The following is a 16,585-nucleotide window of genomic DNA, read 5'->3' as shown; positions in this document are numbered from 1 at the left end:
TGGGCCAGCACTCCTACATGGGGAAGACTCCTGTGTGGGGCAGTACTCCGCATGGGCCAGCACTCCACGTGGGCCAGCTCACCACACGGGCCAGCTTGCCTTCACCAGGAGGCCCTGGGCATCGAACCCTGGACTTCCTATATGGTAGATGGGAGCCCAATTGCTTGAGCCACATCTACTTCCCTAATACTTTCTTTTTTCTTTTTTCCTATCTGGTTGCATTATCGTTTTTGTTGGTGCGTCGCTTCACCATGTGGGGGCCTGCGCCTCTACACACCGCACAGGTTTGGGATGCCTTTTTTTTTTCTTTTTTACCAGGAGGTCCCAAAAATCAAATCCAGGTCCTCCATGTGGTAAACGGGAGCTCAATTGCTTGAACCACAGCCACTTCCCTCTAAATGTTTTCTTAATCTCACCTATCATGTCTTTGATTTCTGTGAGCTGTTACTTTTCTTTTCAGATTTTCAAATTCTTCTTTGTGCGCATTCAGTATCTTCTTGATTTCCTTTATTTTTTTTTTAATTAATATTGTCTTTCAACTCATTAATTTGATTTTGGAAATCTGCATGCATCTTGATTAGTTGTCTCAAATCCTGTGCCTCATATGGGGCTTTGTATATTCCTTTTCTCAAGCCATTTCTTCCATTTTCTTTGCTTGTAATTTTTTGCTGATGTCTAGGAATCTGATTATAATGGTGAGCTTACTCTGGTACTCAATTTCTCCCTTTTGTAGGGATTTAGCAGAGGAAGGTTGTGTGTTACTGTTGTTCTTTGATACTTGTTTCAACCTGTTCTGGGTCTTTAGGATTGTCCCTGTTAGTTGTGCAAATCTGGACCCTCTACCCAGTTACGTTTTACAGACTCACTTCCAAGGGCCTTGGGGCAGGAGGATGTAAAGACCGGACAAAACCTCTTATTTACTTTTAATTTCCTCGTGCACTTTCTTGATCAGCCAGCAGATGGTGCTCTTTAGCGTCCTTCTCTGTTAACCTGGTTGGATTGTGTGTGCTACAGTATGGACCACATCAGTGTGATAGAGGAGCCTGCTTGAAGGCTGAAAACCTTATAATTCAGACTTTCTCAGATATAGTTCTGCAACCTTTCCTGGCAACCTGTCTCCCTTTTCCCAGGTAGGAAGTAATTCCTTGCATCTTCAACAACCAGTCTCAGTCAGTAGAGAGGGAAATTGAGAGGATCGGTTCTCTTTAGTCCCTTGCTGAATCCCAAGGCAAACGATGGTGTGGCCCCATCCAGCCTGGAAGGGCTTGTGGTGGAACACAGCAGACCAAATTTGTGGGTCAAAAGCTGAATCAGCCTTAGACTGTGTCCCTCATTTCCCCCTTTCCTGTGTAGGTGGGTGGCCCCAAGGTCTGAAAATTCAAAAGTATCTATAAGGTAGGGGAGGATCCTGGCAGTTGTAGCTACAGCTTTTAATTCGCAGTTTTGCCATCATGATTTGTTTCCTTTGCCCCTTTCTCTTCTGGGCATTGTCGCCTTCCCCTGGTGTTGTAAACCATAGAAGATTTTTTTCAGGCCACTTCTGCCTGTCCTCTAGCTATTTTTCTGGGAAAGAAGAGAGTCCCATGTCTTTCTAGTCCACCATCTTCCTGGAAATCTGGATCATAAAATATTTCTATGTTTAACCTTTTGAGAAACTCTGAACTGTTTTTTCCACAGAACCTGCATCATTTTACATTCACACCAGCGATGTGCAAGGGCTCTAATTTTTTGTTTTTGTTTTTGTTTTTGCTTTTGTTGTTTTGATAAGAGTGCGCTTGGTGGGTATGAACTGTCATCTTATTGTAGTTTTGACTTGTATTTTCCTAATAACTAAAAGATGTTGAGCATCTTTTTATGTGCTTATTGGCCATTTGTATATCTTCTTTTGAGAAGACCTTTGCTCATGTTCTAAGTGGGTTATTTGTGTTTTAGTTTGTCCTTCTTTCTTTATATACTATAGTCCAGATACAAGATGCTTAACCAAATGGGCAAATATTTTCTCTCATTCTGTGGTCTGTCTTTTTATTTTCTTGATAATGTCCTTTTATGCACAAAAGTTTTAATTTTGATGAAGTTTATCTTTTTGATATTGTTTTGTAATTTTCGTGTAAAATCTAATATCTGTTGCCAAATTCACGGTCATGAAGGTTTACCTCTATTTTCTCTCAAAAGAGTTTTATGAGTCTAGCCCTTATATTTTAGATTTTGAGGTTTTTGTATATTTTGTAGGATAGAAGTTCAACTTCATATTTTTTGCACATGTAAATCAGTTATCCCATCACCATTTGTTAGACTGTTCTTTCCCCCTTGAGTAAACTTGGCACCCTTGTTGAAAATCAGTTGATCATACATGCATGCATTTATTTCTAGCCTCTCAATTCTATTCTTTTGCTCCATGTAGCTGTCCTTAAGCTAGTACCACACTGTTTTGATTACTTTAGCTTTTTAGGAAGTTTTAGTTTCGGGAAGTGTGAGTCTTCTAACTTTGTATTATTTCATTTTCAGGATTTTTTTGACCTCTTGCTAGGTTGTCATCTTGATGGAAGCTTTTGTCTTCTTATTATGTAATGTCAAGTTCTATAAAAAGATCTAACTTTGTCCAAATATTCCCAACCACCATAAATTATATTTTAAACCTTCTTTGGTCAGAGTAACTTATGATACTCTTAGAAAAAACAATAAGGATCTCAATTTTAAGAATTCTTTCTTGGAGCTGAATGGTAATCTCATGTGCCATAACTTTCTTAATTATCAAAACTAACCATTATATATATAGGTAGACTATTCTTGTGTTTCTGGTATATTATAAACCCAGAAAAAATATAAATGAATAAGTGAATAAAAGAACAAACTGGAGAACATGGATTTAATTTCTTGTATTTTTCTTAGTCTCTTTTTTAAGGATTAAGGTCTCTAGGGTGTTTCCCCTTAACGTGTGTTAGCTCTTAAATTGGTTAGGTTGGAAAACTAGAAGATAAAGATTTTTCTGTCTTTTTCTTTTTCTTTAAATGCTTTGAGGGAAGCGGACTTCGCCTAATGGATAGGGAGTCCGTCTACCACATGGGAGGTCCGTGGTTCAAACCCTGGGCCTCCTTGACCTGTGTGGAGCTGGCCCATGCACAGTGCTGATGCACACAAGGAGTGCCGTACCACACAGGGGTGCCCCCCATGTAGGGGGGCCCGACGCGCAAGGAGTGCACCCCGTAAGGAGTGCCGCCCAAAGCAAAAGAAAGTGCAGCCTGCCCAGGAATGGCGCTGCACACATGGAGAGCTGACACAGCAAGATGACGCAACAAAAAGAGACACAGATTCCCATGCCGCTGACAACAGAAGCGAACAAAAGAAGAACACGCAGCAAATGGACACAGAGAACAGACAACTGGGGCGGGGGTGAGGGGAAGAGAAGAGAAATAAAAACAAACAAACAAACAAAATACTTTGAGACTAGTACTTTGAAGAACACAGAGTAATGCTCTCTTTCTTCTACTCATTGGCCTTTCATAATTCTCGGTTTTTCTAGCACTATCCAATAAAAGATCAATAATGTGCCACTCTGTTCTTTTGGAAACTCTTCTAAATTTCATAATGGGGAATATTTGCAACCAATTAGCATATTTGTTATGGAGTAATGTTTATTTTTCTCAAAATTATCTTGAAGCATTTTTTCTGAGTATAAGTGATTATTTTATAGTTATTAAAATGCCTTTTACCCAGGAGCTCAAAAATAATTTGAAACATTCATCAGGTTTTATTTAGTACTCTGAAATATTAAAGAACGATATGGTATTGAAGAACACATATTTTGGGCCCACTGTATATGGGTTCGTTCGTTGTCTTGCTATGTACTAGCATCATGTGTTTGGATAATTCATGTAAACTTTCTGCCCCTCAGTTTTCCTTGTCTATAAAGTAAGGATACTACATACTTTTAATAACTTTTGTAAGAAAGAGTACCTTCGATGAAGATGTTAATTGAATGGTATCTCTGACCAGATAATATTTTGAATGATTAAATTTAAAATAATATATACTTCTGCTTAGTTTGGAAATTACCTTAAGGAGACCTAATCCTTGGAGGATTCCTAATCAAACAGAGAGAAGTCTTGGATCAGTCTGCTGTATATTTCTAATATATTTTTTATAAAGGGAAATCTTTTCCACAGGAGGAAAACCTAGATATAATAAAGTATGACAATATCTTTTTAGGAAATTCTATGTCCATTCTTGAGAGAAGGGTAAAGATACTTTGGCTTACTTGATGAAATTTGAAGAATTATTTCTTTGGACTTATTCTGGAGTTATTAAGTTGTTTTTTATCTCTAGTTTTCCATGAACCACAAGCTTGAGGGATGGGGACTGTATCTTTGATACATACCCTACATTGACTTACATTTGTCTTGGCAAAAACAGTTTTAGGTACATATATATAAAGTGTTAAAGAAAAGGAAACAAATGGTTTTTTGGGGATTTTTAAGAAGCAGAATTCTCCAACTTAAATTTGTGTGGAAGTGATATAACAGCAACTTCTCATTGAAAAAATATGATTTCTCAGTGTTACATTTCTACCACCTGTACACTAGAGTTTGAAATTCTTAAGACAAAGATAAAATGTCTTATAGTTTTCTAATTGTCTTTAATACCTAGCACATTGATAGACTGAATTGAATGTTTTGTTCAAGAAAGTAGATGATATTAATTTGGGATTTGAGGGCCAGAGAAGCTCATTTTGTAGCTCAGATGCTTACTTTTATGTGTTTTGTTGAAAGAAATAGTTTATATTGTCACTTTGCAACTATAAACATAAATGAGATTTGATAGATTTTGATTCACTAATTTGTTGTATTAGAATTTTAAGGACACAGATGCTTTTAAAATACATTGTGGTTTTTTAAAATTTTACTGAATGTTTCATTTTTAAGAGATAATATAAATTTACTTAAAGAAAACTAAATATTTTTAATAAGAATTTCTTAGTATGATGTGGGAAAAGTTAGCACCAAAGTAGATAAAAAGTTTTCCCAAATATATTTTCTTTTTATTTAGTGCATAATTTTAACATAATTATGTTTTATTAAGAAATCTCCTCAGACTGAAAGTTGTACTGACAGTGGAGCAGAAAATGAAGGCAGTTGTCATAGTGATCAGATGAGCAATGATTTCTCCAATGATGATGGTGTTGATGAAGGAATTTGCCTGGAAAGCAATAGTGGAACTGAAAAGATTTCAAAACCAGGACTTGAAAAGGTACCTTTTTTAATTTGTGTTTTTTAGTTGCCAGAGTTAATAAACTAATCTCTGAACTGCTGTATGGTAGCTATAACTATGATCATTTATACAATGAACTTCTTTTTAAGATACATAATTTTTGAAAGTTCAGACTTTTTTTTTTAAGACATGTTTTTACTTATGTATATGATCATAATTAAACTTCAGGAAAAACTCCTCCCTTTAGGTAGGGACATTAATTTCTGGGAACCTGAAATGAATCTATGTTAGCAAATCCCAGATAGTGGTGTGAAAAGGATGTCTGTTGGTAAGGAAACCAAGATTTGTACTATTTCTGCCTATAAAGTTGCAGAAAATCTCTAAATCTTATAAAACATTGGAGTTTTCTCGTATAGGAATGTGAAAGCATTGGACTAGATCTGTTGATTTTTAAATTTCTGGCCATGAAACACTTAATGAAAGAACTGGTCTTTTTTGAGGTAAAGCCAAAGCCCTCAGCCTCCCACCTCTTCCCATGACACTTCAAAAAATAATATAGTTTAATGGATCAAAGTTTGAAAACCATGAGATTAGGTAGTCTCTGCGGTAGGACCTATTTTGTCTCTGTCTCTATGATTTTAAGGTTTTCTCAAACTTATTTTCTTATACATATATTCTGCCTCACTGAGGGGAGGATTAGAGAGAAAATATCTTGAACATGGTGTGAAAAACAAATCACCAACCTGAAGACTGATCACTAGCTCAAGTCTTACTGTCACATTAAAAATAGAAATTTTTTAAGTTCATTTAAGACTAGTGTTTCATTTGCATAAAATTGTTTTTAAACAAGACCATTATTCTCACTATTATCATCACTACCTTTTATCTTTTTGAGGGCAGAAAGATGGGTGGCAATTGCTCTCTAATAAATAATGTAAGAGAGGCATTATAATTTAGTATAAGGAACATTGCATTTAGAGCAGGAGATGGTGAATCATGACTCACCAAATCCAGCTCCTTGCCTCTTCTACATAGACTATCATGTCATCTTGGAATAAAGACACTTCTATATCTTACTTTCCAATCTGTATACCTTTTATTTCTTTTTCTTATTTTATTGCACTAGCTAGGACTTGTACCATGATGCTGAATAGGAGTGATGAGAGGAGACTGTACCCTTTGGCTTTCTCTCTTTCTCTCTGAAATTCATTCTCCTTATAACGGACTCCAGTAATCTCTGAAAGAGATTAGGAGAATTGGTATTATTTGTTCCTTAACATTTGGTAGAATGCACAGGTGAAGCCTTCTTGGCCTGGTGCTTCATTTTGCAAAAGTTATTATTTATTGATTCAATTTCTTTAATAGATATAAGGCTATTCAGGCTATTTCTCCTGGGTAAGTTTTGGTAATGTGTCTTTCAAGAAATTGGTCCATTTTAATAAATTACCAAATTGATGGACATAGAATTGTTATAAGATTTCTTTATTGTCTTTATAAAGTCCATGGGTTCAGTAGTGGTGAACCCTCTTTGATTTCTGGTTTTGACAATTTGTTCTCTCTTTTTTCCTTGGTTATCCTGACTAGAGGTTTATTCATTTTATTGATCTTTTCAAAGGGCTATTTTGTGTTGGTATTGACTTTATTGTTTCCTGGTTTCAATTTCATTGATTTTCCTGCATTAATTTGTATGTATATTTTCTTTGGCTTGCTTTAGACTTAAATTGTTTTTCTTTCTCTACTCTTCTAGGATGAGAGCTTAGGTTATTACTTTTTGGTCTTTCTTTTCTAATATATGCATTTAATTCTACAAATTTCTTTCTAAGCACTGTTTTCACTGCATTCCACAAATTTTGGGAAGTTGTGTTTAGTTTCCTTGGCTGCCTAAGCAAATATCGTGAAATGGGTCAGTTTGCATAATGAGAATTTTTTCACTCATGGTTTTAGGCTGAGACAAAAGTCCAAATCAAAGTGTCATCAGGATGATGCTTTCTTCCCCAAGATTGTAGTGTTCTGGGGCTTGGTCCTTAGCTTATCAAATGGCAAGGCACATGGTGGCATCTCCTGGTTTCTCGCTTCTCTTCCAGGTTCTGTTGAATTTCAGCTCTGGCTCTTCTCTGTGGCTTTCTCATTCTATGTCCGAAATTCATTCTGCTTATAAAGTAATCCAGTAATAGGATTAAAACCCATCCTTCACTGCTCAAAGGACCAGATTCAGAAATACTTGCAACAATGCTGAGGGCTTGACATACTAGACTGACCTTCCCCATTGGGAGCCACCAATTCTCTCAAGAGACACAATTCCCTCTGTTTTAGAACATCAGGCCTCCCCAGGATGTGGGTACACCTTCCCACTTGTTGTATGGGTCTCTACTGAATGATATAACACACAGTGACAAGATGAGCACTCACACACTCCCTAGAAGCCTGCCTTATGCCAGATGCCCCCCTTAAGCACCTTGAACAGGTAATCCTTCCTTATTATATTTTCTAAAGAGTTTTCTCAACATTATAGTTTCAACCACATACCCCACAATCTCCCATGTTCAACTGTTCCCTCCAGACCTCCCCCCAATTCCTTGGGTCATCTGACCCACCCTCCCAACCCTAGCCCTTCTGAAGCCTGCAAAGCCCCACCCAAAGGTATCCATATGCCCCCATCTTATCCCTTCCCTGTACAAATATTTACCTCCACTTTATCATAGATTTCACCCATGTAGGTGCCAGCTCATAACCTTGCTCCACACCAGGGAACTGAGAGTGCCTACAACTCCAAGTAGGAGAATTGCATCCATCAACCATGTGGGATCTAAGCCCCTTCTCGATGTAGATGTAGAGTGGACATCACCAACCCAGGGTCCACAGGATGGAGGAATAAAATATGGATTAGAGTGAATTTACTGGTATTCTACTATAGACCTTATTGAGACTTACTAACGGAAGAGACTGTAGTATTGATGTGGAGAAAATGGCCATGGAAGTTGCTGACGGCAGGGAGATGGAAGAACAGATACGATGTGGGGACATTCTGGGGACTTGGAGTTGTCCTAAATGATACTGTAGGGACAGATGCTGGACATTATATAACCTGCCATAACCCACTGAATGTACTGGGAGAGAGTGTAAACTACAATGTAAACTATAATCCATGTGCTGCAGTAGTGCTCCAAAATGTATTCACCAAATGCAATGAGTGTCACACTGATGAAAGAGGTTGTTGATATGGAAAGAGTCAGGGGGTGGGATGTGGGGTATGTGGGAACTCTTACATTTTTTAATATAACATTTTTTTGTGATGTATGTATTTTTTTTTTTAATAAAAATTGAATTATTTATAAAACCCATCCTGATTGGACTAGGTAGGCCACCACACCTTAACTGAAGTAACCTCATAAAAAGGACCTACTTATAATGAATTAAATTTAAGAACATGTTTTTCTGGGATGCATACAGCTTCAAAATACCACTGATCGTATTTTCATTTTCATTTAATTCAGAATATTCTAAAATTTCTCTTGAGATTTCTTCTTTGACCCTTGGATTATTCAGAAGTACATTGTTTAATTTCCAAATATATGGGGATTGGCCAGCTGCCTTTCTGGTATTGATTTCTAGTTTAGTTCCATCTTGATCTCAGAAGACACTTTGTACGATTTCCATTCTTTTAAATATTTTAAGGTATGTTTTATGGCTCAGAATATAATTTATCTTTGTAAATGTTCCTTTTGAATTTGAGAAAAATGTATATTCTGCTGTTGTGATTTTCTGCCTGATCTATCAGTTACTGACAGAGGGCTCTCTAAGTCTCTTAACTATATTAGTGGTTTTGTCTATGCAAGTATGTCTTTTTTTCAATGCTTTACTTTTAATGTATTTATTTGTATATGAAGTGGATTTCTTGTAAACAACATATAATAGTGTCTTGTTTTTTTAATCCACTCTGAGTCTCTGTCTTTTAATTGGTATATTTAGACCATTCCTCATTTTAAAAGATTATTGACGTAATTTGATTAATATCATATTTGAAACTTTTTTTTTTATTTACTGAATTTGTTCTTGGTTTCTTTCCACTACCACCCCTTTCTGCCTTCTGGGCCTTATAATTGAGTATTTTGTATTATTATATTTTATCTCCTTTCTCAGCATATCAATTATACTTTTTTAAAAAGTTTTAGCAGTTGCCCTAGAGTTTACTTTCAAACAATACTGTAGTGTTTCACACCTAGTGTAGGTACCTTATAATATATTTCTAATTCCTTCCCCCTATCGCTTGTGACCTTGCTGTCAATCATATTACCTGTTCATGTGCTAAAATCCAACCCAATACAATTATTTCTGCCTTAAACCTATCTTTTAAATGAAAAATAAGATATTTTACCTTCAATATTCCTTCTATGATACTCTTCCTTTATTTATGTAGATCCAGGTTTCTGACCTATATCATTTCCCTTCTGCCTGAAGAACTTTTTTTTTTTAAAGATTTATTTTATTATTTATTTCCCCCCTCCCCTCCCTTTCCCACACCCTGCTGTTTTTGCTATGTCCATTCGCTTTGCGATCATCTGTATCTGTTTCTCTTTTGGTCTTCTTTTCTCATTTTTTCTCCTCTAGGTTTCATCAGGATTCAATCCTGGGGACTCTGATGTGGAAAGAGGTTCCCTGTTAATTGTATCACTTCAGTTCCTGGTTTCTGCTGTTCTTCACCTTGACTCTCCCTTTCTTCTCTCTTTTGTTGCATCATCTTGCTGTGTGACTCACTTATGTGGACACTGGTTCACCGCGCAGGCACCTGGCTCGCTGAGTGGGTACTTGGCTCTCCATGTGGGCATTCACCTTGCCACGTGAGCATTGGCTTGCTGCGCAGGCACTCAGCTCACTACAATGGTACTGGCTTACCACATGGGCACTGGCTCACCGTGTAGGCACACTTTCTCTTCTTTTTCACCAGGAGGCCCCAGGGATTGAACCCAGACTCTCCCATGTGGTAGGCGAAAGCCCTATCACTTGAGCCACATCTGCTTCTCCTGAAGAACTTCTTTTAACATTTCTAGCAGGGCAGATTTGGTGACAATGAATTATCTGTTTTTGTTTATCTGAGAAAGTCTTTATTTCTTCTTCATTTTGAAGGATTGTTTCACTGAATATAGAGTTTTAAATTGGTGGGGGTTTTTTCTTTCAACACTTTGAGTAGTTCACTACTCTCTCTTCTTGCTCATATGGTTTCTAATGAAAACAATCTGTAATTCTTATCTGTGTTCCTCAATAGGTTGAAGTATTTTTGCCCTTTGGTTTCTTTCAGGATTTTCTTTTTGTCTTTGGTCTGGTTCAGTTTAACTATGTTATACCTAAATGTTTTGTTTGCGTTTTTTCTTTGGCAGGGGAGGGGTGTTTTTCCTGCTTGGTGTTCTTGAGATTGTTTGTTTCGTGTTGCCTGTTTTTATAAATAAAGTTTTATCGCACATAATTACTCTCATTTGTTTACATATCGTCTATGGCTAGTTTCATGCTATAATGGCAGAATTGAATAGTTGCGACAAAGACCATCTGATCCACAAGGTATCTGGTCCTTTTACAGACCTCTGTATTAGAGGGTCAAATGAGTTAGGTTTTAGTTCTGATTTTGCCATTAATAAGCTATATTAATTTGGGCCAATCATTTAATCTCTGTGTCTTTCAGTTGCTGCATTTGAGAGGAATTTGACAAGATAAAACTTTCTCTTATTCTACCCACCTCTAAAAACTTGTAATTCTATTTGGAAGTTTCACATTTAAAGATTTATAAATGTTTTAATTCAGAGTAATACATTGTTTTTTAACAGTATTAAAAGAGGAGAGAATGTTAGAATATGTTTTTACATGATTTTATTTATAAACTATCATTTTAGATTTGGAGCAAGTCACTCTTCTTACTATCTTTCTACCTCTCAGCAATCTATTTGTGATATGAAACTAAGGTTATCATATTTGAGAATCCTTACTCTTAAATAGGCTGTCTTATCTTTTATTAATATGATATATGCAATTCTAATTTCCAAAACCTCAAGGTATGACTGAGTCTTGTGAATCTACCATCATTACTGTGGTCTAGAAGTCGCTACCATCAGTTTTCAGGGAAAAAAAAAAAGTTTCCTTTTGGCTTTGATAATTCTTTAAAAATAGTATAGCTGTAGAAGGGCGGACTTTTTTAAATTAGGGGGATCTGCTTATTTCATAAGATACTGCTCATATCATTCAGTCATGACAAGATTTTGGCCAGTGTCTCCAAATTCTTTTAAGGATGTTTTAGTCTATGTCCACACTTCCAGAAGGTGTTTTAAAGATTTTATACGTCAACACCAATGATAACCAACCATTTACTTTTTACATTCAAAGCGTTTTAATTTAAAAGCATTGAGTTACCTAACCCTGTGAAAATAGGTTCGTCAATGCCCTAAACACAAATTCTGTATTGCAGGTGAATTCCGAAAGCTCTCCATCACCTCGGTAGTTATTGTAGTTTTAGAAATAGTGACATTATCAGTATTCAGAATTTGTTCTAGAAATTTCACTACTTAATTAGTAATTGTCAGTTTAAAGTGATTTCCTAAATAAACTGGAATGTCTTTGAGAGTTTTAGGTAGCATTTCTCAGGATTTTTTAGTAAAGGATGAAGAAAAACTCTAGTTCATCTTGAAAAAAGTAAATAAAAGAAAACTCGTTTCTCACCAACGACTGAATTTGCTCATGTTGCACTGCATTTTTAACTCTCTTACCTTCTCTTTTATTTCTGTGAGATCCCCAACGTCTCACTCTTAGGAGCTGTGAGTGATCATTTGTAAATCACCTCTCTTTTATACATCACCTCTTTATTCCTACTTTCTTCCACAATTACTTGAAGTTCTAAAGAACTGAAGAATTCTTCTTAGAACACGATACTATTAAATAATTTTAATTTAATTACAGGTATAATTCTGGATGCATTCTTTATGTTAGTGAGAGATATCTAATCGATAAATCATTGTGTAGTACAGATAGTACTTGAATACATTAGAAGATACTCTAAATAATTATATCCCTCAGCCCTGTAGTAAAGGAAGTACAAGCAATCTTATTTGAATGAAAAACTGTATGTTATTTGGGATTTCTTGGTCTTATTTATATATATCCAAACAGCTTTGTATTCTGCAGCTGCTTCAATTATTTAATTTTTACATCGAAAAATATGTTCATAATAATAGATATGCACAGTTCTCAAAGTTATTGCATATTTAGAACATGGAATGCACTGAATGAAATTTGTGAAACTCTTAGCTTGTGGTATTTAACATTATTTGATGACTTGTCATTTTAACTTTATTTTAGGGGGTTTGGCCTGTAATACATAGGACAACTATCATGTTACTTCCTTATGTGTTGATAGAGAATAGGGAGTGCACAAGCAAGTGTTTCAATACAATGTTTTTCCTCTTCTCTGAGTTACTTTTTTTTCCTTTAGAATTCCTTGATCTATGAGCTCTTCTCTGTTATGGTTCATTCGGGGAGTGCTGCTGGTGGTCATTATTATGCTTGTATAAAGTCATTCAGTGATGAGCAATGGTATAGCTTCAATGATCAACATGTCAGCAGGGTAAGAAGATTTTTTTTTTCATTAAAAAAATTTTATTGAAGTATATCTTTCATACATGAACATATGTAAACAAATGTATAATAAAAGTTGTGAACTTACAAAACAAACATACATATCATCATACAGGGTCCCATACATCAACCCCACCACCAACACTTTGCATTGTTGTGAAACAATTGTTGCAAACTGTGAAAGAGCATTGTTGAAATATTACCCCTAACTATAGCCCATATCTTATATTTGGTGTAATTTGCCCCCAATCCACACTATTCACAACACCCTGTATTAGTGTTATATATTTATTATAGTTCATGAGAGAATGTTCTCATATTTTTTAAATTAAATTGTAATTATTCACTGCCTACTTTTTGCCAGATACTTTTTTTATCTTTTTTTTTTTAAGGATACATAGATCACACAAAATGTTACTCATATTTCTTCTGTTAACCACAGTCCATTTTCCACCACAGAATTCACTGTGTTTTACAGCCTTATGCTTTGTACAGTCCATTCAAAGTGTACACTCTGTGGCTCTCATTTTCGTCACGGAATTCTGCTGTCATCACTTCAGTCAATTTTAGAACATTTTCATTACTCCAAAAGGAAAAATCCCATACCTCCCTATTTTTGTCCCTTAGAATTGATTTATCTTCTTTGCCATTGCTGCAAAAATATTACAGTGTTACTGTTAACTATATCCATAAATAACATTAATTATAATTTTCCTATGCTTCACCATATTTTTAACACTTTGTACAAGAAGAACATTCTTATACTACTAACCGCAATAAAGAGAGATTTTTTAAGATTGCTGTGACCCCAAGTAAAGATGTTTATAACCAATGGCAGGGTCCATTAAAAACAGAAATTATATGTGTCCAGTAAAGCATTTTATGACCCATACTAAATCAGTCTTTAATTTTTGCTTTCAGTAGATTTCTTGCTTTTGTTTATTGTTGTTTATTTGTCTTGTTTTGTTTTCTTTTGTTTGAGGCTAACTAAATGTTTCCAGAAACTAGCTACCAGGGTTCCTCTTATTGTGGGCCTTTCTGTGTGCTATCTGATTAGGAGCACTAAAACTCATTGGCAGGTAGCAGTCCTGATTATGATTAAATTTGATAATTTGATACCCATGTTGAGATCCATCTTGAAGATATTATGTAGCATTTAAGTCTAGGTTAAAAGATTGGGTTACATTTTTAATATTAATGTAATGGTATTATAGATGTTGAAAAAAGAAAATATAACAATTTTTTAGATAACACAAGAGGACATTAAGAAAACACATGGTGGATCTTCAGGGAGCAGAGGGTATTATTCCAGTGCTTTTGCAAGGTAAGTAACTTTCCTAATTGTTAGAGTTTATTAGTTAGAATTAATTATAGCTTTGCAACAGATTTTACCATTAAAGATTTAACCAGGGCTCTGCAATTCTGGCCCATCACCTGTTTTTGTAAATTAAGTTCTATTGGAACTTATTTTTATTTGTTGTCTATGGATCCTTATGTGCTTTACCTACAGAGTTGAGTAGCTTAGACAGACCAAATGGCCCACAAAGCCTTAGATACTTACTCTCTGGTCCTCTACAGAGAAAATAATAATAATATTGACCCTTAATTTTAACTGTAGTAATCATTCAAAGATAGAGGTTTGTTGAATACTTTAATATTACCAACAGATGTGGAATCTTCTTATAAATGTCTGATTAAAATAAAAGAAATTTTCCTTTTTGTCTAGAATGTTTTAAATGTAGACCTGTCTGAGAAGAGTGGCATGATGAATACTAGTTCAAATAAATATTTGATTCTAGAAAATGGAAACTTTACAATCTACTTATTGTTCCTATAAACAAAATTTTATATTTTATATTTCTGCTAGCTCTACAAATGCATATATGCTGATATATAGACTGAAGGATCCAGCAAGAAATGCAAGTATGTTACCAGTTATTTGACTATAATCTGTATGATAAACAAATTTCTTTATCATGTTTCAACAACTTTCTAATGATAGAGCAATTAAAGTTTTTGATGCCTGAAATAACTAATTATAAAAACTTATGAATAGTTCTTGTCAAGTAGTAAAAAAAAAAAATTTGGAAAAAAGCTTTATTGTTTTTAATCCACCGAGAGAAACAAAATTTACTCTACATTAAATAAACTAGATTTTTATTTGCAGTATGATTATATGCAGTTTGGTGCAGTGATGATGAATCCAGACCCATGTAAGCAATCATATAGCTCATTAACTTTTTAATCAATTTTTTAAAGTCTTACCTGTCCTTATCTGTAAAATAGGAATAATATTACTACTTCATAGATTATAAAAATTAAACGAGATATCTTTTAAGCATTTGGTATCGTGTGGTAAAAAACTCATAATTAGCTATTATCACTTTTTTTAATTTTAACTACAAACTTTTTGGTGTTTTAGTAACTAAATGCTTTGGGTGGGAACACTAGTTGAATTGGTCTAACTTACCACTCTAATAGAAACTTTTTTATGAACTAGAGTTCAATATCTGTTTATTTTCTCAAAAAACAAACTTTTATGAGTCCAATGTGCTTTCTTTATTACATTGTAATTTTAAGAATTCCAGAAATAATCCTTTATACAAAGCTTGTGGGTTTGCTTTGTTTTTGTTTTGTTTTGTTGGTATTGCTTTAAAAGAAGTTACAGTTCCTTTTTCTTGGTAAACTCTGACCTAAGCAATATTGCAAGTAGGTAGGGATGTTTGTGCATGCATTAATATGTGTACACATGTACATATTTACAAAGGTTGAGACATTATTCATAGTCTTTTCATAATTTGTGTTAAAATAATATCACTGCCCTTGTTTTCAGCATATTCCTATGTTTAGAAATTACCATTCTATGAATAAATCTACTTTAAGCATTATAATGTTTTTATTTACATTTCATAAACACTCATTAAACTGAATGCAATTAATGCAAGAATTAAGTCTTTATCTTTTCACCAAATTTATAATCCAGGGTCTGGCAAATAATAGTAATTCAGTAATTTACTGTGGAGTTAATGAAAAATTAAATGAAAATTATAACGAGTCATTTCAGAACAGAAATAATCATTATTTCTTCACATATAAAAAATGTGTACCCTAAAAGAGTAACTTGTCCAAGGCCATAACAGGCAGAGTAAAAACTGTAGATCATGTTTCCTATTTGACACAGCCTTCCAGGTATTTCCAACAGTGCAGTAACTCTGCCTTCCTTTATACGTTTTCCTATCTCCACTGGAAATTTGTGATGAAGCACCAGAGGGCGCTGTATGACATGATAGGGAATAGTCTTTAATTAGAGCTTATTTCTAGACACAGTAATTATACCTTCTATAGAAGCATGGTGTTTTTGATATAAATTGTTTCCCTATTTCAGATCTAATAATCATTGGCTTTATTAAACAGAGTTTTAATCTTATATTATCAGTTTTAATTCTTTGAGTTATATATGAAGTTATGGTCATTAAGTTTTAGTAGAAATATATGTGAGTCTAGTAATTTTTTTTTTGCATACGTTATTTTGATTTCACTGGATGTTTAAAAGTAACCTCATAAATGATAATCACTTTTTCTTTATTCAAATGAATCTTGATATTACATAAACTATATAAAACTAAGACTGCTTTGAGAACAAAGGAAAGATTATATTAGTGAATAAAAAGCAGAAAATAAAATAAAAAAATAATAGTGAAAAATAATAACCAAATAAATAAATAGCATTTATAGTAGTGGTTACAGCAGCAGCATTTATTGAACT

At 34.5% G+C, this 16,585-nt stretch overlaps 1 protein-coding gene across 4 annotated transcripts in view; it reads left to right on the top strand.

Moving 5' to 3' along the window:
• The window catches only part of USP47 (ubiquitin specific peptidase 47), a 145,963-nt gene that overhangs the window by 107,167 nt on the left and 22,211 nt on the right, over positions 1–16,585 (top strand). For all 4 annotated transcript variants that reach the window (XM_058305727.2, XM_071218213.1, XM_058305726.2 and 1 more), the window contains 4 exons: positions 5,077–5,244; positions 12,677–12,808; positions 14,067–14,143; positions 14,687–14,742. In XM_058305727.2, the coding sequence (XP_058161710.1) occupies positions 5,077–5,244; positions 12,677–12,808; positions 14,067–14,143; positions 14,687–14,742 (433 nt within the window). The remainder of the gene's footprint in view (positions 1–5,076; positions 5,245–12,676; positions 12,809–14,066; positions 14,144–14,686; positions 14,743–16,585) is intronic.

This window comes from Dasypus novemcinctus, chromosome 10, assembly GCF_030445035.2.
Source record: "Dasypus novemcinctus isolate mDasNov1 chromosome 10, mDasNov1.1.hap2, whole genome shotgun sequence".
NCBI lineage: Eukaryota > Metazoa > Chordata > Mammalia > Cingulata > Dasypodidae > Dasypus > Dasypus novemcinctus.
The sequence above is the reverse complement of the archived record's forward strand: the minus strand, read 5'-3'. Positions and strand labels throughout refer to the sequence as shown.